The sequence below is a fragment of the Oncorhynchus gorbuscha genome, linkage group LG21 (genome assembly GCF_021184085.1).
Source record: "Oncorhynchus gorbuscha isolate QuinsamMale2020 ecotype Even-year linkage group LG21, OgorEven_v1.0, whole genome shotgun sequence".
Lineage (NCBI taxonomy): Eukaryota > Metazoa > Chordata > Actinopteri > Salmoniformes > Salmonidae > Oncorhynchus > Oncorhynchus gorbuscha.
This window is the reverse complement of record NC_060193.1, coordinates 42,301,300-42,325,305: the sequence shown is the minus strand read 5'-3', so window position 1 is coordinate 42,325,305 and position 24,006 is coordinate 42,301,300. Positions and strand designations below refer to the sequence as shown.

The following is a 24,006-nucleotide window of genomic DNA, read 5'->3' as shown; positions in this document are numbered from 1 at the left end:
CCTTCATGTAGATATTACCTCAATTACCTCGACACCGGTGCACATTGACTCTGTACCGGTACCCCCTGTATATAGCCCCACTATTGTTATTTACTGCTGCTCTTTACTTATATGTTATTCTTATCTCTTACTTTTTTGGGGGGTATTTTCCTAACTGCATTGTTGGCTACGGGCTTGTAAGTAAGCATTTCACTGTAAGGTGTTGTATTCGGCGCATGTGACAAATACATTATGATTTGATTTGTCCGACAATCACACCTGGTAACAGGTGTCGCTTCCTATACCATTCGTGGTGGTCCTCTTTTATGGTAATTCATCAAAATGTCTCATAGTAAATAGCATGGCGTTATGCCAGGATTTAAGTGCTGAGACTATGATGACACATACTCACAGAAAAAAAACAGTCATCAGTGCAGTTGGCCATTGTTGGCGCGTTGCGCACGATGGACAAGTGTAGTGCACGTCTTGGACACAGCGTTGCGCTCTCCGCATACCTTCTCCAGGAGTCCCCCACCAAATCGCTTCCTCGCCCCACCAAACCCCCCTCCCTACCACAACAGTAGAATAGTAGAGAAAACGTCTACAGTGACAGCCACTCTGCAGCCGTGTGCCCTGCGGCTGGTGTAATAGTGTACAGAGAGTCCGAAAGTGCGACTTCCAAACAACCGGCGCGCTGCCTAACTGCTCAGGAAATTCTACGGAGTTTTCGGAACATAATTTCCTCAAAGGAGTGACCAGATTCTGGAATTACTGGAGTTGTGGGAATAGGTTGTCGCTCAAGAGCTACTCATATTTAGAGGAAGGACAGACTTTTGAACAGCGGGAGTTCAGGATGGAGAAAGCGTCACTGTTTTTGCCCCTTGTCATTCTATTGATACAATGTAAGTAAACATTTGCATTTAGGATATTCGTATGATAGTGAGTCATTCGTGTGTGTGTTTGTTTGCGTGCTTGTGAATGTGTGTAATGCATGTTTGGGTTGATCTGTATTGGTATTCTTAATAATTACATTTACCGTCATCCCTATTGCTTTTGTATGTGTAATTTCATGTCAGCTGTTTGTGTTTATAAATAAATAAGCCATTTTAGATAGGAAAATATTGATAAAGCACCATTTAAAAAACATTAAAAACATTATTATTGTGATCTTACTGTGTTGATGCTTCTTCTAGTGCTTCACACACAAATAAAAAAAGTGAGCAGCACTTGTTTCGGTAGTAATTGGCTTAATTTATTACTTAATCCTCTTCGTTATTTTATTTCAACTTTATTTACCTAGGCAAGTCGGTTAAGAACAAATTCTTATTTACAATGACGGTCTAGGAACAGTGGGTTAACTGACCTGTTCAGGGGCAGAACGACAGTTTGTTTTACCTTGTCAGCTCGGGGATTCGATCTCGCAACCTTTATGTTACTGGCCCAACGCTCTAACCACTATGGCCTGTACTAAAGTTTCCAACGTTGCCGGTCTATCGTATACAGCCTTCCTCACTGTGTGTGCGTGTTATTGCGATGATATTGGACTACATGCAACTGCAGAAAACAGATATGGATATGGCCTTAAGTTTTTGTTGGAAACAGGCCAGACTAATCTGGATGTGGGCTATCAGCAGGTCACCATATCGTTTCGTCCCAAATGCCACTCTATATTCCCTCTTATAGTGCACTATTTTTTTTTATCAGGGCACATAGTGCTCCGTTCGAAAGTAGTGCACTACAAAGGGTGCCCTTTGGGACGATCCCATGGTGTCAGTGAGATGCCAACATTTAGCAAACAAGCCCCCCACCACCACCAACCCTGACTGGCACAGCTGTTCCTGACAGAGCAGTGCAGGGTTACACACATACAGAGGGGCTTTGTTCTCCTTGGAAGACACACACACACATTCTCTCTGTTTGTCTCTCTAGATCCCTCTCTGTCTGGAAATGGATGTCCTCTTAGATGCTAATAGATGCTAACATATAGAAGTAGCATCTCATTTCCCGTTTATTGCAAAGTCATTTAAAAATAAATGCCCCTTTTTTTAAATTCTTGAATTGGAATTTTAGTTTTCTTTCTGAGTTGACTGACTTAAATTTGACCCAACCTTGGTAGGTCTCAGGGCGGGTGGCTCATAGGGTTCAGAGAGGGACAGGTCACCACTCAGCAGACAGAGAAAGTGTGGGCATCATGTCACGGTTGTTGTCATGTCTGTGTTATCTCGAGGAGACGCTCCTCAAGGTGGCAGGCGTTCGCCACAGCCGACACTGTGACAACAGTTTCTTCAACCCGGGGATGCTATTGATGGATCCTGACGATATAAAATAAAACTCTCTCGTTATCTCTCTCATTCTCTCCATCTCCCTCCACCTCTCATTCTCTCTGTCTGTCTCTCTCTCCCTTATCTTCTGTCTCTCTCCTCTCCCTCTCTCTCTTTGTCCATCCAGCCAGGGAGAGACAATGCTCATCCTCACAGAGAAAGAGGGAGTGATGAGGCACACTCCCACTCCCAACACAGCTGCAGTGATAACAGTGTTACACATACTCACAAAGTAACACAGACAGCAAGCAGGGAGGGACAAAATACACAAGGCTGCACTTCCACCGCCTACAGTACTCAAACATCTGAAGGACAATGTGAATAGACAACATGAGTCTGCAGTTTGAATTCATACTGTACTTACGCACATCAAGCGAGAGATCGCATTCTGCCACTGATAATGTGCAGGCCTATGTAGACCTAATTGCCTAAATACTCATAACTAGGATTCAGAAGGATAATTCAAAATCTATGGGACACACATTCAGTTTTTCAGTTTATTTCCTGTGAATCGACTAGATTTGAAATTAATATGAGTATGCTTCATTGGTTTGCTTCATTGTTTGTCAGCGAGCAAGTTGTTTACGTCTCGTTTCCCAACTTTTGCTCTGCTTTCCTGGCCGTTTAAGATGGCCGCCTCCACGCTGAGAGGACCTGCATATCCTTTATCACTTCCTGTGCCTCTCCAATGCCTTTGTCTCACTTCCCCTCAATTATTCTACGTAGACCCGGTTTGCGTCTATATTCCCTACATAGTGTACTACTTTTGACTAGGACCCATAGGGAACTATGTAGGGAATGGGATACCATTTGGGACGCACTCCTGCCCTTCCGTGGGGGGAAAGCAGGAGACCAGGAGGATTGGTTAGGACCTTTCCTCTGCCCCACCCCACCCTCTGGTCCACTAATAGAACCACAGGAAGTAGTGCAACAAAAAGAAGCTGACTGAACAGGAAGCTAGCGAACTGCTAAGAGTGAATGACTCATTTGGTAATTGACCTCAGTTAAGTACAGTGTAGACCAGTGGGTTCCCCATCCAGGGGTACTTGGCCTATCCAAGTGGGTACTTGATAAGACTCATGAGCTTGGGTTTACTGGTAAAATGCACATGAGGGGGTACTTCAGGGGTACTCTCGGCAGAGCAAAATTCAGTTGGTGGTACAGTTTCTGAAAAAGGTTGGGAACCACTGGTGTAGACAGGGGTGGTTTAGGTCTTTTTACGTGATGTTTACCAGTACTGGGCCATGACATATAGCTTTGTGCTTTGCTGGCCAGCAATTGTCAGTATTTAATGAATTGAGCGGAATATAGTATTAGTAGGTTATGCAGCGATACAGATGTCATTACAGTTATCTAGTTGAGCATGCATGTGAATAAGAGTGTTATCTATATACATCTCAGTATTTACTGAAACAATGGAAGGAAAAATGGATGTTGGCCAATACAAACACAACACAAAATAAATGTGTGTTGTCTGGGTGTGTTAAATAAGTGTCTGTGTAAAGCTAGCCGACTAAACTTAGCGATTTACGATGGAATTGAGCAGAGACTAGTGTGGGCTGACTGGAGCTCCGACGTCACATAAAATTACGTTTTTATCACCACCCAAAGGATAGCAATCAGTTTTACAGGACATTGTCTCATGTTGTGTGCAACAGGAAGTGGCAATTGAATGCAAGCTTCACACATTTCTTTTGTTTTATTGCTAAAACATTTCTAGCCCATCTATCTATGGGGAACAGTTGACATGTTATGCCCGACCCGCTCAGTTTTCCACCACAAAACACCAGAAAATGGCCCAAAACAGTAAGAACCAGCTCACCTGCTTTTACGCTCGATGTTCAATGATTATTTTTGACAAAAGGTTTAGTTCAGGTAACACGGGTTGACCTTAAAATGAGGGACAGACGTAAATGAATCAATAATGTAAGAAATAATCATCTTCAGAAAGGACTTTGTCAAAGCAACAAAATAACTTGGGCTTTACAATGATGGTGAAACGTTGGGTTAAGTGGGTTAATAACTTTCTAGAATCATAGAGTGTCAAAATGCTGAATTTTGGCACTTTTTATTAATTTTCAATGACGGCCTAGGAACAGTGGGTTAACTGCCTGTTCAGGGGCAGAACGACAGATTTGTACCTTGTCAGCTCGGGGATTTGAACTTGCAACCTTCCGGTTACTAGTCCAACGCTCTAACCGCTAGGCTACCCTGCCGCCCCAAAGACTTTTACAAGTCTTTATTCATATAATAAAAAACCCAGTGGTGTAAAGTACTTAGGTAAAAAGTACGACTTAAGTAGTTTAGAGGATATCTTTAGAGGGTTTAGAGGGTACTTCACTATTTATGTTTTTGACTACTTTTACTTCACTACATTACTAAAGAAAATTATTTTACTTTTTTAATTTGACTTAATTTTACTCCATTCATTTTCTCTGAAACCCAAAAGTACTAGTTACATTTTGAATGCTTAGCAGGACAGGTAAATGTTCCAATTCACACACTTATCAAGAGAACACCATTGGCCATCTCTACTGCCTCTGATCTGATGAATCACTAAATATAAATGCTTGGTTTGTAAATGATGTCTGAGTGTTGGAGTATGCCCGTGGCTATCCGTAAATAAATAAATAAAACAATTCGATAAGAGCGTCTGCTAAATGACTTAAATGTAAATGTAAATGTAATTCAATTGTGTCATCTGGTTTGCTTGATAAATGTAAGGAATTTGAAATGATTTATACTTTTACTTTTGATACTGAAGTCTATTTTAGAAATGACATTGACTTTTAATACTTAAGTATATTGAAAACCAAATACTTTTAGACTTTTACTCAAATAGTATTTTACTGGAGGACTTTTCTATTATTTTCTATTAAGGTTGCTTTTATTCAAGTATACCACTTTTGGTACTTTTTCCACCACTGAAAAAAGCTGATTTTCTCCATGGGGTATAGTATATTTTTTAAAAGGCTCTTAATTTAATATAACAGGCTTTTAAAATTCAATATTGGAGCACAATTGCTACATAAAATGTCAAAAGGGGCGCAAAAGGCAGTCTTTTCATGGAACTACCCATACTCAATGTGCGTGTGTGTTGTACATAACATTAACACACACACACACACACACATACATATGCACATACACACGCAACACGCGCTCCTCCCTCAATGGTTGGGCGTTACCCGGGCGACCTGTGGACAGCAACAGGATGACAAAACAATAATCCTGACCCCTGCACCAATCAACCGACAGGAAGGGATGCTCCTATTTCCTGTTCCTGTCTAGATGTACATGTTCAACAGGAGCGACACACAGACACAGCCAGCCAACCAAACAATCAGCCACGAGTCTTCATGCTCCGCTGCCAATCTGGTCCAGAGGAAAAACTGGTTCATAACAGATATAATTGGTTCATACAACATTTACAACTGGTCCATCATAACTGAATATAACTGGTTTCTAACAGATTATAAACTAGTTCATAACTGATTATAATTGCTGATTTATAACGGCGTTAAGGTGTTCATAACTGGTCCTCCATCTTACAACCCTTTCCCCCAACCCCATCTGTGGCACCTCTCTCTCTCCATCCCTCAGGCCTCCCCATTGTCCCTGTTACCGTGTCAACAACCACGCCCAAGGTGGAGGTCCATGAGAACTCCGATGCGGTTCTGAGCTGTGATTTTCGGACAGAGAAGGAACAGAATCCTCGAATCGAGTGGAAGAAGAAAGGAACAGATGTATCATTTGTTTACTATGAGGGACACTTCAGAGGTGATTGGCTGTCCTGGCACATTCTCTTCCATCGCTCTCTTTCTGTCTCTTTTAACCCCTGTCCAGAGCCCATCTTCAGACTCTCAGATTTCATTTACTCTCCTCACACGAGGGGAATTCATTTTAAGAGCCTCATCAACATAAAGCAGAATGTGATGAACATTACAAAGATATTTGTATGAGAAGTTACCAGATGGTTGATGTTAGTTTAAGTAGAACATTTGTCCTTAAGAAACCACATCTCCACAACCCCCCTCTTCTCTGTGCTGACCGGTTTCCACTCTCCCAGGAGCCTTTGCGGGGCGTGCAAGGATCAAGGGGGCAACGGTGACCCTACAGAGGGTGACCCAGAAAGACGCGGGCGAATACCGCTGTGAGATCACTGCCCCTCACGACACCATCACCCTGGGGGAGACTAACATCACCCTCGAAGTCTTGGGTGTGTACCACATCGTCTGGCAGACTGAGAGGGTCTGTCTGCCTGACTGAGTGTTCTGAGTGTGTCTGTGTGTTGTCTCAGACATGCTGTTTGTGCACCCCCTTAACCCAGCTGACATTGTGGCTGTACCCTCCTCACAGTGCCCCCCCACACCCCATCCTGTGAGATCCCCAGCTCGGCCTTGACGGGCTCTGTGGTGCAGCTGCGCTGTAGGGACCAGCAGAGCATCCCCCCAGCCACCTACTCCTGGTACAAAGATGACAAGCCGCTGACCCCCTCCCGCATGGCCAACGCCACCTACCACCTCAACCCAATCACGGGCATACTGGTGAGATACTTTTTAAGAACAGTGTATATACAGTCGTACCATTGATGCTTTGGCACAATTTACTCAATGTTCAGTGCATTCGGAAAGTATTCAGACCCCTTCCCCCTTTTCCACATTTAGTTACGTTACAGCTTTATTCTAAAATGGATAAAACAAAAAAAATCCTCCTCAATCTACACACAATGCCCCATAATGACGAAGTGAAAACAGGTTTTTAGAAATGTTTGCAAATGTATTACAAATAAAAAACATAAATACCTTATTTACATAAGTATTCAGACCCTTTGCTTATGAGACTCAAAATTGAGCTCAGGTGCATCCTGATTCTATTGATCATCCTTGAGATGCTTGAGTCCACCTGTGGTAAATTCAATTGATTGGACATTTTTTTGGAAAGACACACACCTGTCCATATAAGGTCCCACAGTGCATGTCAGAGCAAAAACCAAGCCACGGGGTCGAAGGAATTGTCTGCAGAGCTCCGAGACACGACTGTGTCGAGGCACAGATCTGGGGAAGGGTACCAAAACAATTCTACAACATTGACTCTCAGACCACGAGAAACAAGATTCTCTGGTCTGATGAAACCAAGATTGAACTCTTTGGCCTGAATGTCAAGCAACACATCTCAAGGAAATCTGGCACCATTACTAAGGTGAGGCATGGTGGTGGCAGCATCATGCTGTGGGGATGGTTTTCAGTGGCAGGAACTGGGAGACTAGTCAGGATCAAGGAAAGATGAATGGAGAAAAGTACAGAAGGATTGTTGATGAAAACCTGTTCCAGAGCGCTCAGGACCTCAGACTGGGGTGAAGTTTCACCTTCAAACAGGACAACGACCCTAAGCACCCAGCCAAGACAACGCAGGAGTGGCTTCGGGACAAGTCTCTAAATGTTCTTGAGTTGCCAAGTCAGGGCCCGGTCTTTAACCCGATCGAACATCTCTGGAGAGACCTGAAAAATAGCTGTGCAGTGACGCTCCCCAACCAAAACAAATCAAATTGTATTTGTCACGTGCACCAAATACAACAGGTGTATATTACAGTGAAATGCTTACTTATAAGCCCTTAACCAACAATGCAGTTTTAAGATAAATAAGTGTTAAGTAAAAAATGTGAGTATCAAGTTATTAAAGAGCAGCAGTAAAATAACAATGGCGAGGCTATATACAGACAGTATATACAGGCGGTACAGAGTCAATGTGCGGGGCCACCGGTTAGTCGAGGTAATTCAGGTAATATGTACATGTAGGTAGAGTTAAAGTGACTTACCATAGACAATAAGAGATTAGCAGCAGCGTTAAAGAGGGGGCGCAATGAAAATAGTCTAGGTAGCCATTTGATTAGTTGTTCAGGAGTCTTATGGCTTGGGGGTAGAAGCTGTTAAGAAGCCTTTTGGACCTAGACGTGGCGCTCCAGTACCGCTTGCTGTGCTGTACCAGAGAGAACAGTCTGAGACTAGGGTGGTTGGAGTCAATGACAATTTTTAGGCCCTTCCTCTAACACCGCCTGGTATAGAGGTCCTGGATGACAGGAAGCTTAGCCCCAGTGATGTACTGGACCGTACGCATTACCCTTTGTTGTGCCTTGTGGTCAGAGGCCGAGCAGTTGCCATACCAGGCAGTGAAGCAACCATGCTCTCGATGGTGCTGCTGTAAAACTTTTTGAGGATCTGAGGACCAATGCCAAATATTTCCAGTCTCCTGAGGAGGAATAGACTTTGTCATGCCCTCTTCACGACTATCTTGGTGTGTTTGGATCATGATAGTTTGTTGGTCATGAGGACACCAAGGAACTTGAAGCTCTCAACCTGTTCCACTACAGCCCTGTCGATGAGAATGGGGGTGTGCTTGGTCCTCCTTTTCCTGTAGTCCCCAATCATCAACCTGACAGAAATATTCAAGGATCTGTCAGATCGAAAAATGGGAGAAACTCCCCAAATACAGGTGTGGCAAGCGTGTAGTGACATCCCCAAGAAGACTCAAGGCTGTAATCACTGCCAAAGGTGCTTCAACAAATTACTGAGTAAGGGGTCTGAATACTTTAAATGTGATATTTCCGTTATTTTTTGCAAGCTGTTTGCAAGCTGTTTTTGCTTTGTCATTATGGGGTATTGTGTGTAGATTGATGAGGGGAGAAAAAACTATTTAACTCTACAGGATTGGTGGGTCCCCTGCGGGACGGGTTGAGCTAACGTAGGCTAATGCGATTAGCATGAGGTTGTAAGTAGCAAGAACATTTCCTAGGACATAGACATATCTGATATTGGCAGAAAGCTTAAATCATAGTTAATCTAACTACACTGTCCAATTTACAGTAGCTATTACAGTGAAATAATACCATGCTATTGTTTGAGGAGAGTGCAACGTTATTAATAAACCAATTAGGCACATTTGGGCAGTCTTGATACAAAATTTTGAACAGAAATGCAATGTTTCACTGGATCAGTCTAAAACTTTGCACATACACTGCAAAATCTAAATTGCGCCTGGGCTGGAATAATACATCATGGCCTTTCTCTTGCATTTCAAAGTTGACGGTACAAAAAAAATGCAAAAACACACGTTTTTGTCTTTGTATTGTCTTTTACCAGATCTAATATGTTATATTCTTCTACATTAATTTAACATTTCCACAAATGTCGAAGTGTTTCCTTTCAAGTGGTATCAAGAATATGCATATCCTTGCTTCCGGTCCTGCGCTACAGGCAGTTAGATTTGGGTATGTCATGTTAGGAGAAAATTGAAAAAAAGGGGCGGATCCTTAAGAGGTGTTAATCCATTTTAGAACAAGGCTGTAACGTAACAAAATTTGGAGAAAGTCAAGGGGTCTGAATACTTTCCGAATGCACTCTATGTGCCAGTAAAGCAATTTGAATTTGGCAGAACGAGGGCCCAGCCACACCCACAGACTGTGTGTTACGTAGGAGCCACACTAGGGCATCGAGATTATTATTTTGACCTACTACACTGGAAGTGTAATTTTTGGCCAGCGAGAGCAATGTGCAAGGTTCTTTATCCTATTGTGAGCTGCGGGGGAAAGAAATCTTGAAAATAGAACCAAAGTATAACTTACAGCTCACTCACCTACAGCTCACTTATGCCCAAGTTTCATTGAGATTAATAGAAGCGCCTCACGTTCTGTACACTGTAAGTTATGCATCCGATGTAGCAGGCCTCCATTACCTACTCCAATACATGGAGGTATAATCTGTATGAAGGCAGCAGCCTCTCTGTGTTAGTGATGGCTGTTTAACAGTCTGATGGCCTTGAGCTAGAAGCTATTTTTCAGTCTCTCGGTCCCAGATGCACCTGTACTGACCTCCACCTTCTGGATGGTAGCAGGGTGAACAGGCAGTGGCTCGGGTGGTTGTTGTCCTTGATGATATTTTTGGCCTTCCTGTGACATCAGGTGCTGTAAGTGTTCTGGGGGGGAAGGGAGTTTGCCCCTGGTGATGCGTTGTGCAGACCCCACCACCCTCTGGAGAGCCCTGCGGTTGTGGGAAGTGCAGTTGCCATACCAGTTGGTGATACAGCCTGACATGATGCTCTCAATTGTGCATCTGTAAGAAATTGTGAGGGCTTTAGGTGACAAGACAGATTTCTTCAGCCTCCTGCGGTTGAAGAGACGCTGTTGCGCCTTCTTCACCACACTATCTGTGTGGGTCGACCATTTCAGTTTGTCCGTGATGTGTTCGATGAGGAACTTAAAAGTTTCCACCTTCTCCACTGCTGTCCCGTCGATGTGGATAGTGGGATGCACCCTCTGCTGTTTCCTTAAGTCCACGATCATCTCCTTTGTTTTGTTGACGTTGAGTGAGAGGTTGTTTTCCTGACACCACACTCCGAGTGCCCTCACCGCCTCCCTATAGGCTGTCTCGTCATTGTTGATGATCAAGCCTACTATTTTTGCGTCGTCTGCAAACTTGATGTTGGAGGCGTGCATAGCCATGAAGTCAATGGTGAACAGGGAGTACAGGAGGGGGCTGAGCACACACCCTTGTGGGGCCCCAGTGTTGAGGATCAGCGAAGTGGAGATGTTGTTTCCTATCTTCACCACCTAGGGGTCCTAGGAAGTCCCAGGAACCAATTGCACAGGGTGGGGTTGAGACCCAGGGCCTCAAGCTTAATGATGAGCTTTGAGGGTACTATGGTGTTGAATGCTGAGCTGTAGTCAATAAACAGCATTCTTACATAGGTATTCCTCTTGTCCAGATGGGATAGGGCAGTCTTCAGTGTGATGGCGATTGCATCGTCTGTGGACCTATTGGGGCGGTATGCAAATTGAAGTGGGTCTAGGGTGACCGGTAAGGTGGAGGTGATATGATCCTTGACTAGTCTCTCAAAGCACTACATGATGACAGAAGTGAGTGCTCTGGGGCGATAGTCATTTAGTTCAGTTACCTTTGCCTTCTTGGGTACTGGAACAATGGTGGTCATCTTGAAGCATGTGGGGGCAGCAGACTGGGATAGGGAGAGATTGAACATGTCCATAAACACACCAGCCAGCTGGTCTGCACATGCTCTGAGGACGAGGGTAGGGGTGCCGTCTGGGCCGTCAGCATTGCGAGGGTTAACGTGTTTAAATGTCTTACTCACATTGGTAGCAGGCTGCATCGGTGGCACTGTATTATCCCCAAAGCTGCAAAGAAGGTGTTTAGTTTGTCTGGAAGCAAGATGTTGTTGTCCGTGGCTGGTTTTCTTTTTGTAGTCTGTGATTGTCTGTAGACCCTGCCACATACATCTCGTGTCTGAGCCATTGAATTGCAACTCTACTTTGTCTCTATACTAACATTTCGCTTGTTTGATTGCCTTGCAGAGGGAATAACTACACTGTTTGTATTCGACCATATTCCCAGTCATCTTTCCATGGTTAAATAAGGTGGTTCGCTCATTCAGTTTTGCGCGAATGCCGCCATCTATCCACGGTTTCTGATAAGGGTAGGTTTTAATAGTCGCAGTGGGTACAACATCTCCTATGCACTTCCTTATAAACTCACTCACCGAATCAGCATATAAATGTCCCAGTCAGCGTGATCAAAACAATCTTGAAGCGTGGATTCGATTGGTCAGACCAGCGTTGAATAGTTCTTGTCACGGGTACATCCTGTTTTGAGTTTCAGCCCATAGGAAGGGAGGAGCAAAATGGAGTTGTGGTCAGATTTTTGGAAAGGAGGGCCTTGTATGCATCGCGGAAGTTAGTAGCAGTGATCCAGTGTATTGGCAGCGCGAGTGCGACAATCAATATTCTGATATAGATCACTTCCCTTTGGTCAGACATCAACCCATATAGACCCTTAAGTTCGGAAGCACACTGGTATACTCTAGACCAATTGCAAAAAAAATAACTATACAGGTTCTGTGCATCGTATCATCTTCCTCTCCTGTGAGCCCTCCATCTGTCTCTTTCTCTCTCTGGCAGGAGTTTAAGACTGTGGCGAGAGGCGACACAGGACAGTACAGCTGTCTGGCATCCAATAAAGTGGGGCCGCCCAAGATGTGTGAGGCTAAACACATGAAGATAGGTGAGTGTGTGTGTGTGTGTGTGTGTGTGTGTGTGTGTGTGTGTGTGTGTGTGTGTGTGTGTGTGTGTGTGTGTGTGTGTGTGTGTGTGTGTGTGTGTGTGTGTGTGTGTGTGTGTGTGTGTAATTATAAGAATGATTGTGGTTCATATTAGTGTAGTTTTGTCTTTCCACAAACTAGCGTGACTCTTGTGCTTCAAACCCCATTGATATGGTCTATAACCAACACAGTTACAATACCAGAGCTAGTGTTATGTCTTGTAAAATTCCATGAGTAAACAGTACTGTGAGGAGCATGTTTTTCTATACAGGCATTTGTCTATGGAATAGCCTCCCCCTGGAGATCAAGCAAAGAAAAAGTAGAAATAGCTTCAAAAACCCCTCCACTGCCCCTTGTGCCCCCCACATGCTGCTGGTCAGGTGTATTTATTTGAATGATAGGTACAATTAATATATTGTTTTAATGTGAAATTAATATGGTTGATTTAAGGTTAGGGAAAGGTGCAGTGAATAGTGCCACTTTTTAGGGTGTCAATATAAATTAATGTATTTATGGTTGTTTGTAATTTTGTCTTGCCTTTTATAAATCGTTATTATTATTATTATTGTTTTTACCACCGGGGAACACTTTGGAAACAAGCGTTTTAATTAATACTTTCAAGTGATATCCTCTGGGTCCACATTGTACATGTTGTTGTATATGTCTGTTACACAAAATAAATTCAATTCAATTGTGAAGTGTAGATATATAGGCATAGAACTGTGCAATTGGTCTTCTGAGCTTCTAAGCTAAGAAAACATTAGAACAAATGGATACAACAAAAACAGTAAGGAAAGAAATAAAACTAGTTTTTCAGAAAGAAAAAAAGAAAAGACCTCTTGAATAACCCCCAGAAGGAAAACCGAGCCGTGGCTTTTGTGGAGTGATAAGTAATGGTGCATCAAGGGTGACTTGTCGATGTGCTCAGAGGGTCCCTGGTTCGAGCCCAGGTTGGGGCGAGGAGAGGGGCAGAAGCAAAGGTTTTTAGCTTTAAATAGGGAAGAGTACATTTTTGTCATTTCCCCTGGGTAGGTTCATTTTTCGGAGGAAATCTTAAATGGGAGATGTTTTAACCAAGAAGGGGCCTGCACTCAAACAGGCATTAATTCACTTATTCCAATCGATTCTGTAACCAGAGAAGGCACAAAACAAATTAATCAGATCCCCAATATCTTGGATACTGGCTTGAGGGTTGGTTATATAGAGGAGAATGTCATCTGCGTGTAGAGAAATGTTATTGGAGGTGTCCTTAGTATTGTAGCCAACTGGCGTGACTCTCTCACTCTCTCTTTCAGAGGATGTAAACATGGCAGGGGTCGTGGCTGCGGTCGTGGTCATCTGTCTGGTCATCGCCATTTGTGGCTTCGGGGGGTACTATGCACACCGTAATGGCTACTTCAGCAGTGAGTCTGCCTGTCTGTCCCTCTCTCTGTCTGTCCATGAAACATACAATATGTCTGGCTCTCTGTTAGAAAATATCATTTGCACTCACTTCCTCTTACTTTCTGTCTCCACTCTCTTCTTAATTTCTATCAATCTCCAGAACACAGAGGAAGGTAAGAGTTGTGTCCTTAAATCCATTAACGATTATCCCAAATACAGTGAAGACACCCTGACACATCTGCGTTGCTGTGTAACTACTACTGACTAATAGAGGTGTGTGCGTTTTAATAGAGGTGTGTGCGTTTTAATGTTCTGAGTAAGTTCAGTAGAGAGCAACAGGTGTGATTGAGCCCAGCAGTGCAAAAGCCTGTGTCTTCTCACAGAGAGAGAGAGACACACAAACAGGTTTTTTATGACCCAGTTAGAAAAACTAGGTTTGTTATGTTATTTTGACTGACTGACTCTAGATTAGGCCAGTTAGATGACTAGGAATAGTATCATGATTATTTTTAATGAATTACAAAATAATAACAATAATGAGTCATTGTTTATCGAGGGAAGTCACATTGTGATTGACATCTCCTTTTCAAGTGAACCCTGACTGCTAATAAACCCCCCTCCCGGCTGAATTGTGATTCGCTTACCCCCCTCTGTGTGGTCGTGTTTGTTAGTAACCCTGAGCATGGTGTGTGAACCTCATCCACCCCCTCACTCAACTTTGAACCCCCCAGGTCCTTTTGGATCCCTCAGTGTCATGGTGTGGCCCACATCAGCAACCAGGACCTCCATAGAACAAAAGACAAGTGAGTCTGACCCACAGACAGACTCGAGTAGTAGATTTAAAAGTAGACAAGAGTCCTTTACAGAAAAAGTTGCCCTTTCCACTCCATAGGACCGTGTCCTGTGTTTGATGTGGTGGTGTTCTTTTGATAGATGTTTTTACTGAGACCACAGCTGCATCACATTTAGGAAGCCCCCTCCCCCCCACTCCGTCAAACAATCTATTGTCTTTATAAATGCCTCTGTCTTCCAGGACTAATGCCAACTACAACCCTCCACCCCAAGACGTGAGTGTTTTTCCTCAGATTTTCTCTGTTGGTGTATTCATGGATGGGTATGATGTACACAGGAAATGTTGACTTGAACATTACCCCCTTACATGTGACATTTTCTAGACAACATTTTACAACCATATTAAAAGACAATATGATCATTTCTAGTATAATTCTCTTGGCAATAGTAGTAAGTAAAATTCTCCAAATGGTTACTAACAATGGAGAAAAAGACCTGAATTGCAGTAGTTCTGACCGAAGGAAAATATGCTACTGTTTTCTCTCGCTCAGCCTGCGGACTTCAAACACACCCAGTCCTTCATGCTGTGAGGACCTCGACAACCCCCTGGAAGACACCACTGGAGTAGTTTCATTCCACCCAAATTAATAGCTCTAAGAATAGTTAATTATATTTTTTGGGACTGACCAACCCTGCTCTCCTCACCCTTGTGGATGGATAGCAAGGGGTGGGGGTGGGGGGGCAGACAACTCTGCGTAGAGGCCATTTATTCCTCCTGTTTTGCTTTCCTGGGCCCTCAATGCAAGCCTATTATATTAGTCACATGGTACTCTACTTCCCTCTGGTGGTCAAGTTGTTAAACTACAGCATATCGCCATGTTGTGGTGGACCAATGGAATTACGTCCCACACATGCTCACTTCCCCCTCAACTGGCCAAAACATGAACTACCTAAATCTTATTTTATACCAAAGACGTGACCATGGCATCTGAGTGTAATATACTGTACATATTTTCTGAAGGCGTACAAGGTAGCCATCACATTAGGCCTCCCGAGTGACGCAGCATCTCAGTGCAAGAGGTGTCACGACAGTCCCTGGTTCGAATCCAGGCTGTAACACCTCCGGCCGTGATTGGGAGTCCCATAGAGCGGCGCTCAATTGGCCCAGCGTCGTCTGGGTTTGACCGTCATTGTAAATAAGAGTTTGTTCTTAACTGACCAATCCATTTTCTTCTGAGGGCAGTACTCGCGTAGATCTCATTCAGTCGGTTTGGATTTTTATTTAACCTTTACTTAACTAGGCAAGTCTGTTAAGAACAAATTCTTATTTACAATGATGGCCTACCCCGGGCAGACCCTAACGACGCAGGGCCAATTGTGCGCCGCCCTATGGGACTCCCAATCACGGCCGGTTGTGATACAGCCTTGAATCGAACCAGGGTCTGTATTGATGCCTCCAGCACTGAGATTCTGCACCACTCGGGAGCCTAAAATTACATGGTCGATGTCCTCGCCCCCCGTTAGTCTAATTAGCATACAGGTTTTTAAAAATCCACATCAAAGTCCATCTGTTTTAAGATGGAGAAATTGTTTTTTTTTGTATGGGCGTCGCCCCAATAATAGTAAAGCAGTGTTGGTCAGAACAGGAGACATCCCTGAAAAACACCGGAGATCACCACAATAGTCTTATGGATTGCTTCCTCCATTTTGAATATTGGCCATCCACTATATTCCTTTCAGAACAGTGCAGCTGAAGGAAAGGAAACACTTTGGGATCGATTCAATCAGTAATGACGAAGTTCAGTGCTATGATTGAAATTTAAAGGCGATGTTCCTATTTTCGCAGACTGCCTTCACGTTCAACGCTGCATATGTTGGCTCAATCATAAATTACCTTTACATTTCAATTGCGCGGTAGCTCTGAACTTCGGCAATACTAATTGAATTGAGACGGACCCCTGCTCACCCGAAGATGCCTACATTTTCTGTGATGCCAGTGCCTTTCAAAAGTAGTTATATTCTGTCTAGGGTCTCTTTTGTAAGTGTTTTCTTGTTTTGTTTAAGCTAAAGTATTATTGTGCTACTGCATTTTTGGTCTTATAGTGTATGTTTCTTAGGCTATGGATGAAGGGGTTGCTGTACGTTTATTCTTTGTGAGATGTTTATTCAGTATTAAAGATTTATCAAAAAACGTGTTCAATCATTTCGCACCGTGTGGTCTTTTCCCCACAGCCGCTGGAACAGGGTGGAGTGCCATGAGTCAGGCGAGCGAGACTGTAGTGTGACATCATATGTTATCAATCAAAAATGCAAGCATGTAAGGTTGAACATGGTTTGCAAAATCACTCTTACTATAACCCCTTGACTGATTAGCGTAAGAAAACAAAATGTTCTCACATTTAATCCAACCTCATTTATTAAATAGTACATTAATAGTGGTGACATGTAGGACAGAGACAACGTCGTCATGGCCAGTGTTCACTTGGCCACTTCCTGCAGCTGGGGCTCTGGAGAAGAGAGAAGGGAGATTGAGAAATGCTCGGTCGTATTCATTAGTGCATACCGTAGTGAAACACTTTGCAAAACAAAAACAAGCGTTTATTGTTCCGGTAGTTCCTTTCATGTTTTGTTTTGTTTTGTATATATATATGTATATATATTTTTTTTTTTTGGGGGGGGGGGGTTTGTTTGGTGCCTAAAGAATACAACCCTGGTTGAGGGTGAATGAATCCTTTAAAACCACCCATGTCAAACTCATTTCATGGAGGGCTGAGTGTCTGTGGGGTTTTGCACCTCCCTTGTACCTGATGAATTAAGGTCACTAATTATAGTAAAGAACTCCCCTCACTGGTTGTCTAGGTCTTAACTGAAAGGAAAAAAAACACACGTACACTAGAACCACCACGGAATGACTGACACCCCTGCTTTTAAGCATAGAATGAGTATGCTACGTAGGGTGAGATGGGGGTAGTACAATTTAGTCTATGACTAAGCTACCAAGAAATGCTACTACTGCGGTAGAGCTGGGTGACATCCATATCACAATAAATTGACAATTATCACAATAATGAGAAATCAAACGACACGTTTGTTCAAATGAATTTACACCCCAGTTACTTTTTCTATTACACTTTAAATGTCGTAGCTATCTATTGTTCCATTAGCAATCGCCCATATTATTTCAAACGTCACATTTCTCGACTGTAGGCAACTTGTCGTTATTAATGATGTCAGTAAAATGTCTGATCATTTTCAGTTAATCGTCCCAGCTCTATACTGCAGTGCATTGCCTTAACGAACCTGTAAATTTGAAGTCAGGGAATTTGGTGAGGTCACCGGTCCCGTATAACCTCTGCAGTTTGGTGATCTCCTCTGAGACTCCCTTTTCGTAAGAGGGGCCTGCATCAACAATCCCACCTGCTGCAGCCCTGGAGAAAAGAGAAAGATGGGGAAGGAACCTTTTAAAACAACACTGTAGCATGGAATACACTACTCTGTTGTTTAGGGCTGACCCCATTTAGTCGACTGATAATTCTTTATTCGAGCATTAGCAAAAATATATATATCATTGTGTACAAGACACCGGTCTGATTTGCCCCTGTGAGTGGACTAATCCATTGTGGAGGCCGTGGGGAAGGCACAGTCAATCACTCGAATACATGTGCTACTAAAACTGTATATGGTTATATTATATAAGAACAACGGTGCGACAATATATTTCATAACAAATTTGCTTTCTTCTGCGTTGACTAGTGGTCGCTGTCCACGGTTCTGAAACACGCTGTTGAATTGGCACCTTTTCCTAGACCATGTTGCTATGTGCATAATAGCAAAGTTAACGAGCATATTGGTTAACGAGCGTAAAGCAGAGGCAGCTGCAGAATGAGGGGAGACACAATAAGGCAAGGGCTGTTTTGCTAAGAAAAGTGAGGATACCAACTTATTTAGGTCTAGAAATCAGTAGCCGTACTATTAAATGTGCCTGGCTTTATAAATCATGCATATACAGTGGATTTAGAGAGTATTCAGACCCCTTCACTGTGTAGCTGGTTTTCATCAAGGACCTCTGTACTTTGCTCCGTTCATCTTTTCCCTCAGCCTGATTAGTGCCCCAGTCCCTGCCACTGTAAAACATCCCCACAGCATGATGCTGCCACCACCATGCTTCACCTTAGGGATGGCACCAGGTTTCCTCCAGACGCATCACTTGGCATTCAAGAGTTCAATCTTGGTTTCATCAGACCAGAGAATCTTGTTTCTCATGGTCTGAGAGTCCTTTAGGTACCTCTTTTTTGGCTGTAATGTGCATTTTTCTTGAGGACTACCACTTTTACTACCATAAAGGCCTAATTGATGGAGTGCTGCAGAGATGATTGTCCTTCTGGAAGGTTCTCCCAGCTCCACAGAGGAACTCTGGAACTCTGTCAGAGTGACCATTGGGTTTTTGGTCACCTCCCTGACCAAGGCTCTTCTCCCCAGATTGCTCAGTTTGGCCGGGCGACCAGCTCTAGGAAGAGTCTTGATGTTTCCAAACTTCTTCCATTTAAGAATGATGGAGGTCATTCAATGCTGCAGAAATGTTTTGGTATCCTTCCCAAGATCTGTACCTCGACACAATCCTGTCTCGGAAATATACGGACAATTCCATCAACCTAACGGCTTGGTTTTTGCTCTGACATGCACTGTCAACTGTGGGACCTTATATTGACAGGTGTGTGCCTTTCCAAATCATGTCCAATCAATTGAATTTACCACAGGTGGACTCCAAGATGTAGAAACATCAAGGATGACCAATGGAAACAGCATGCACCGGAGTTTTAATTTCGATTCTCATAGCAAAGGGTCTGAATACGTATGTAAATAAGGTACGTTTTTAATACATTTCTACGAACCTGTTTTCGCTTTGTCATTATGGTGTACTGTGTCTATATTGAGGATGATTTTAAAAATGTAATCCATTTTCGAAAAAGTCTGTAGCGTAAGAAAATGAGGAAAAAGTCAAGGGGTCTGAATACTTTCCAAATACACTGTATATCTACAGAAATAAGAAAGATCCGGCTTCAGTTGCCTGTTTGAGTGTTTGTTTAATTGCCTACTTATTCCGTGAGCACCAAGCATCAGGCAAAGACATGTCAAGGAAGCCCTACCTTTGTTGCAGTGGGTGAGCTCAAGAAACTACATAACTAGTCAGCCCTATAATTATAATACCCTATAACGAGTCAGACATATATAACCTATAAAAGCACCTTCAGCATCCTATGCGGTTCATGGATCTTGCCATCTAGGCATATAGGACCGGGTTCAGAAGGTGCACAACATTGTGGAACGTTCAGATAGAAATATATCATGTAGAATGAACACGACTGACATGTACTGTATAATCAAGAATCAAGTCTGCTAGCTCTGTTCCCCCACATTTTTTATTTGCAACATAATATATAATAATATATGCCATTTAGCAGACGCTTTTATCCAAAGCGACTTACAGTCATGTGTGCATACATTCTACGTATGGGTGGTCCCGGGAATCGAACCCACTACCCTGGCGTTACAAGCGCCATGCTCTACCAACTGAGCTACAGTTGGTAGACATCCCACAACGTTCGCCTACTGAACATATGGCCCATCCTTCTGCAAATAGCTCTGCAGTGCTAAAAGCACGTGCAGACTCCCTGCCACCATCTCTGTCATGACATCCCGGGTCATTCCACATAAGCCTAGCTAATGTATAGCCTACCAACATGAAGAAACAAGTAAGTTAGCAGTAGTGAAAGTAGGACAAATAGTGCGGTTATTTATCGCACTCACTTGCTCTTGGTGCTGTAGTCGCGGATCTTGTCTAGGAATAGTTTCTGGATAGGGTCCAGGTCCTTGGCCCGGTTGAAGAGGACAGCAGACAGGCCGAAATTCCTGCGCAGTGTCAATGACACCGCGGAGCGCAACAGCGAGGACAGCCGGAATAGTTTATGAAGCGCCATACTGTCAAACGGAGAGAGGGACAAATGACAACTGTTAAGTTTGACAGTGACGCTACCAAACTAGCTAAGCTGAACATGTATATTACTGGCGATAGATAAACCGTGCGTGTACAGTAGCGACATGAAGTTAACGTTACTAGCTAGTTAACGGTTCCTCGCTGGCTGGATAGCTGACGGCGGTAACGTGGCTGTGGGAACTAGTGGGAACCCAACCCTGTGCATATCTTCCATACACCCACCTGAGGCAACAAAAATACATGACCCTAGCTAATTTCCAGTATTTTGGGGGAAGTTACATTATTAGTCAACTCTCTTACCGGCTGGCTATGACTTGTATTAGCATGAATATGACGAACATGTACGATTTGGCGTTAATACAATGAAATCGATTATAAGGCGTTTAATTCCGCTGTAAAAACACCACTCACCTTGGATTTGACACTCGTTGACAGTGATTACTTCCACTGTGATAAACCGCTTTGCATTGTGGCTATTTTTCAATCGGTCGCGTTCCGGAACATCAACGTGCGTCCTGGCTGCGCATCTCTACAGCCCTGTTCTTTTCAGCGCTATATCGTTTTTTATCATAGCAATGTGCATAGCTTTCATATCACCCACATAATAACGATGCTTTATGTGCTACCTTATTTGGTATTTTATTCTGAAGTGAAAATCAAACTAGTCAAATGCCTTGAAGGTGCATGTCTTTGCCCCTGTGGCAAAGCAACAACTGTCACACGAAAAACACACTTCCTGGATTGACACCAACGATTTCGTCTTTCCCTCAACTTCCCTATAAATCTATTTGGTTTTTCTTTAGGCTATTGAAAATTGGATTTACAGTGTGCACCAGTAACCTACTGATTGTTTTAATCTCATGAATCTGATTTTAGTTGTCTATGATCTCCTACTCAAATAAAATACTACATGGGTTACAATAACATGACAATATGCAATCATGTGGAGTTGATCAAAGCAAAATCAAACAGGACAAAAACATACTTATCTTTTCAATCGCATACCTTCCTCCTCTCTCAGAAAAAGAGGTACATAATTGTAGCCTAGTCTAGGCCAATTTAAATGGGTACAAACTAGAGGGCTTACATTCCCACGGGATGCCTGCAGAACCTGATAGAGATAATTGCAGCACAGTCTGCATTTTTCATGCAGCGGGTGGGAGCGGGCAGTCAGAGACTACTTCGGGAGAATGTCAATGACAGTGTCGTGCCAGGGTAACAATATCTCCTTCAACGTCAGTTTGACCAATGAGCTGATAGAGGACTAAAGGAGAAAGAGGGGACAGCATGCCCTCATCCACATCGATGGGGCTGTTGTGGAGCGAGTCAAGAGCTTCAAGCTCCTTGGCAAACGTATCACTAAGGACTTAACATGGTCCACACACAGCAGCACAGTCATGAACAGGGCACGGCAGCGCCTCTTCCACCTCAGGAGGCTGAATAGATTTGGTATGGGCCCTCAGATCCTCAAAAGGTTCTCCAGGTGCACAATCAAGAGCATCTTGTTCTCAACTAACATCAAGGCGGTGGCCCGTTCCTGTAGGTTCATGCTCTACAACATCCGCAGAGTACGACCCTGCCTCACACAGGAAGCGGCGCAGGTCCTAATCCAGGCACTTGTCATCTCCCGTCTGGATTACTGCAACTCGCTGTTGGCTGGGCTCCCTGCCTGTGCCATTAAACCCCTACAACTCATCCAGAACGCCGCAGCCCGTCTAGTGTTCAACCTTCCCAAGTTCTCTCACGTCACCCCGCTCCTCCGCTCTCTCCACTGGCTTCCAGTTGAAGCTCGCATCCGCTACAAGACCATGGTGCTTGCCTACGGAGCTGTGAGGGGAACGGCACCTCAGTACCTCCAGGCTCTGATCAGGCCCTACACCCAAATAAGGGCACTGCGTTCATCCACCTCTGGCCTGCTCGCCTCCCTACCACTGAGGAAGTACAGTTCCCGCTCAGCCCAGTCAAAACTGTTCGCTGCTCTGGCTCCCCAATGGTGGAACAAACTCCCTCACGACGCCAGGACAGCGGAGTCAATCACCACCTTCCGGAGACACCTGAAAACCCACCTCTTTAAGGAATACCTAGGATAGGATAAAGTAATCCTTCTCACCCCCCCTTAAAAGATTTAGATGCACTATTGTAAAGTGGCTGTTCCACTGGATGTCATAAGGTGAATGCACCAATTTGTAAGTCGCTCTGGATAAGAGCGTCTGCTAAATGACTTAAATGTAATGTAAATGTAAATCTTGACTGGCTTCATCACCACTTGATATGGCAATTGCACCACCCTTGATCGCAAAGCGCTACAGAGGGGGGTGCGGACAGCCCAGTACATCACTGGGGCCAAGCTCCCAGCCATCCAGGACCTTTGTAGCTATGAGACTTGAAATTGAGCTCAGGAGCATCCTGTTTCCATTGATAATCCTTGAGATGTTTCTACAACTTGCCACATATTTATCAACTGTACTCTGATGTTTCACAAAAGTTTTGAAACTTTCTATTCTCATAGATTCTACATATTGTAAATTAAAGATAAACATTTTTGCTAAGAGTATTATAAAGAGTATTATATTATTACTCAAATGACTTTAAATCACCCAGCAGTGCTATTTGCAGAGTAAGCTCCAGGTAAATGTTGCAATTCTTTAGCCATTCCTGAACTTGCGACCAAAAACAAAACTACATATGGACAGTACCAAAACAAATTATCCAATGATTCTGTCTCATCGCAGCAAGATCTGCAGAGCTGGTATGGTTGTATCCCCCCATCTATATAACATTATATTGGTTGTCAAATTAAACTGATATACTTTCTTATTTATCACAATTTTCTTTAGACAATTTTTGTCTTTAATGCAGGTCCGACAGACAAGCTCCTTACTTTCTCCCCCTTCCACTTGCCTCTTCCATGTTTGTGGTAATGCTCCAATTAGATGGTTGTAATTTTGAGTAGAGCAGACATTTCCATATATTTCCCCAATCTCTTTCCAGGAGTTCAAACTCATTTTCGTATCTTCGAAAACCCGACGCAAGGTTTCATAAAGATGTTTTTTATTTGTGAACTTGTTCTGAATCTTTCATCGAAGTTCTCCATGTTTGTTGTCAAGGAAGTGAGTTTGTGTTTATACAGGATATACCGCCCCCACCTACCATCAGCCAATCATGTCAATACGGAGCTATACGGAGCTCTCCGCATGGTTACAAAATTTGGGAGGCGCACTCCGATGCGGTACAAAGCTTGATTTGGTGTTTCGTCACACCCTCCGCACGGAGCCTCTGAGTCGCATTGCCAGAGCAAGCATAAATTGGCATTTACCTCTAGTCTCCAAGTTGGCTTTACCTCAGTCCTCCACTGTTTTTAATGTACATCTGTGATATTTTTTACCCCAACCTAAGAGAGGGACAAGTAGCCCAGTTCGCAGACGACCT

The 24,006-nt window shown here is 43.5% G+C and overlaps 2 protein-coding genes across 6 annotated transcripts; one reads left to right on the top strand and one right to left on the bottom strand.

Annotated features, from left to right (window-relative positions):
* Positions 1 to 565: 565 nt before the first annotated feature.
* jam2a (junctional adhesion molecule 2a) lies at positions 566 to 16,782 on the top strand. The gene is made up of 10 exons (XM_046319391.1): positions 566 to 881; positions 5,904 to 6,080; positions 6,370 to 6,519; positions 6,660 to 6,847; positions 12,268 to 12,370; positions 13,703 to 13,810; positions 13,951 to 13,963; positions 14,522 to 14,593; positions 14,824 to 14,857; positions 15,134 to 16,782. The coding sequence occupies exons 1-10, from the start codon at positions 833 to 835 to the stop codon at positions 15,170 to 15,172; spliced, it is 933 nt and encodes a 310-aa protein (XP_046175347.1). The 5' UTR covers positions 566 to 832; the 3' UTR covers positions 15,173 to 16,782.
* Positions 16,783 to 16,980: 198 nt separating this feature from the next.
* atp5pf (ATP synthase peripheral stalk subunit F6) lies at positions 16,981 to 23,667 on the bottom strand. Of its 5 annotated transcripts, XM_046319397.1 has the most exons (5): positions 20,989 to 21,004; positions 20,698 to 20,799; positions 20,391 to 20,561; positions 17,883 to 18,010; positions 16,981 to 17,089 (listed from the first exon to the last, which is right to left on the bottom strand). In XM_046319397.1, the coding sequence occupies exons 3-5, from the start codon at positions 20,558 to 20,560 to the stop codon at positions 17,061 to 17,063; spliced, it is 327 nt and encodes a 108-aa protein (XP_046175353.1). In that variant the 5' UTR covers position 20,561; positions 20,698 to 20,799; positions 20,989 to 21,004; the 3' UTR covers positions 16,981 to 17,060. The 5 variants fall into 5 exon arrangements, with proteins under 5 accessions (XP_046175353.1, XP_046175348.1, XP_046175351.1 ...); XM_046319392.1 differs by lacking the exons at positions 20,698 to 20,799; positions 20,989 to 21,004 and adding an exon at positions 23,479 to 23,667; XM_046319395.1 differs by lacking the exons at positions 20,698 to 20,799; positions 20,989 to 21,004 and adding an exon at positions 23,459 to 23,502.
* Positions 23,668 to 24,006: the final 339 nt, after the last annotated feature.

What these genes read in the sequence shown, in the direction of transcription:
- jam2a (XM_046319391.1), top strand. Translation starts at nt 833, where the DNA reads ATGGAGAAAGCGTCACTGTTTTTGCCCCTTGTCATTCTATTGATACAA. An exon ending in ACCCAATCACGGGCATACTG is followed by an intron (nt 6,848 to 12,267) that starts GTGAGATACTTT and finishes TCTCTCTGGCAG; the next exon opens with GAGTTTAAGACTGTGGCGAG. An exon ending in CTCCATAGAACAAAAGACAA is followed by an intron (nt 14,594 to 14,823) that starts GTGAGTCTGACC and finishes TCTGTCTTCCAG; the next exon opens with GACTAATGCCAACTACAACC.
- atp5pf (XM_046319392.1), bottom strand. Translation starts at nt 23,582, where the DNA reads ATGAGTTTGAACTCCTGGAAAGAGATTGGGGAAATATATGGAAATGTC. An exon ending in GACTACAGCACCAAGAGCAA is followed by an intron (nt 18,011 to 20,390) that starts GTGAGTGCGATA and finishes TCTTTTCTCCAG; the next exon opens with GGCTGCAGCAGGTGGGATTG. An exon ending in CCCTGACTTCAAATTTACAG is followed by an intron (nt 17,090 to 17,882) that starts GTTCGTTAAGGC and finishes TCTCTTCTCCAG; the next exon opens with AGCCCCAGCTGCAGGAAGTG.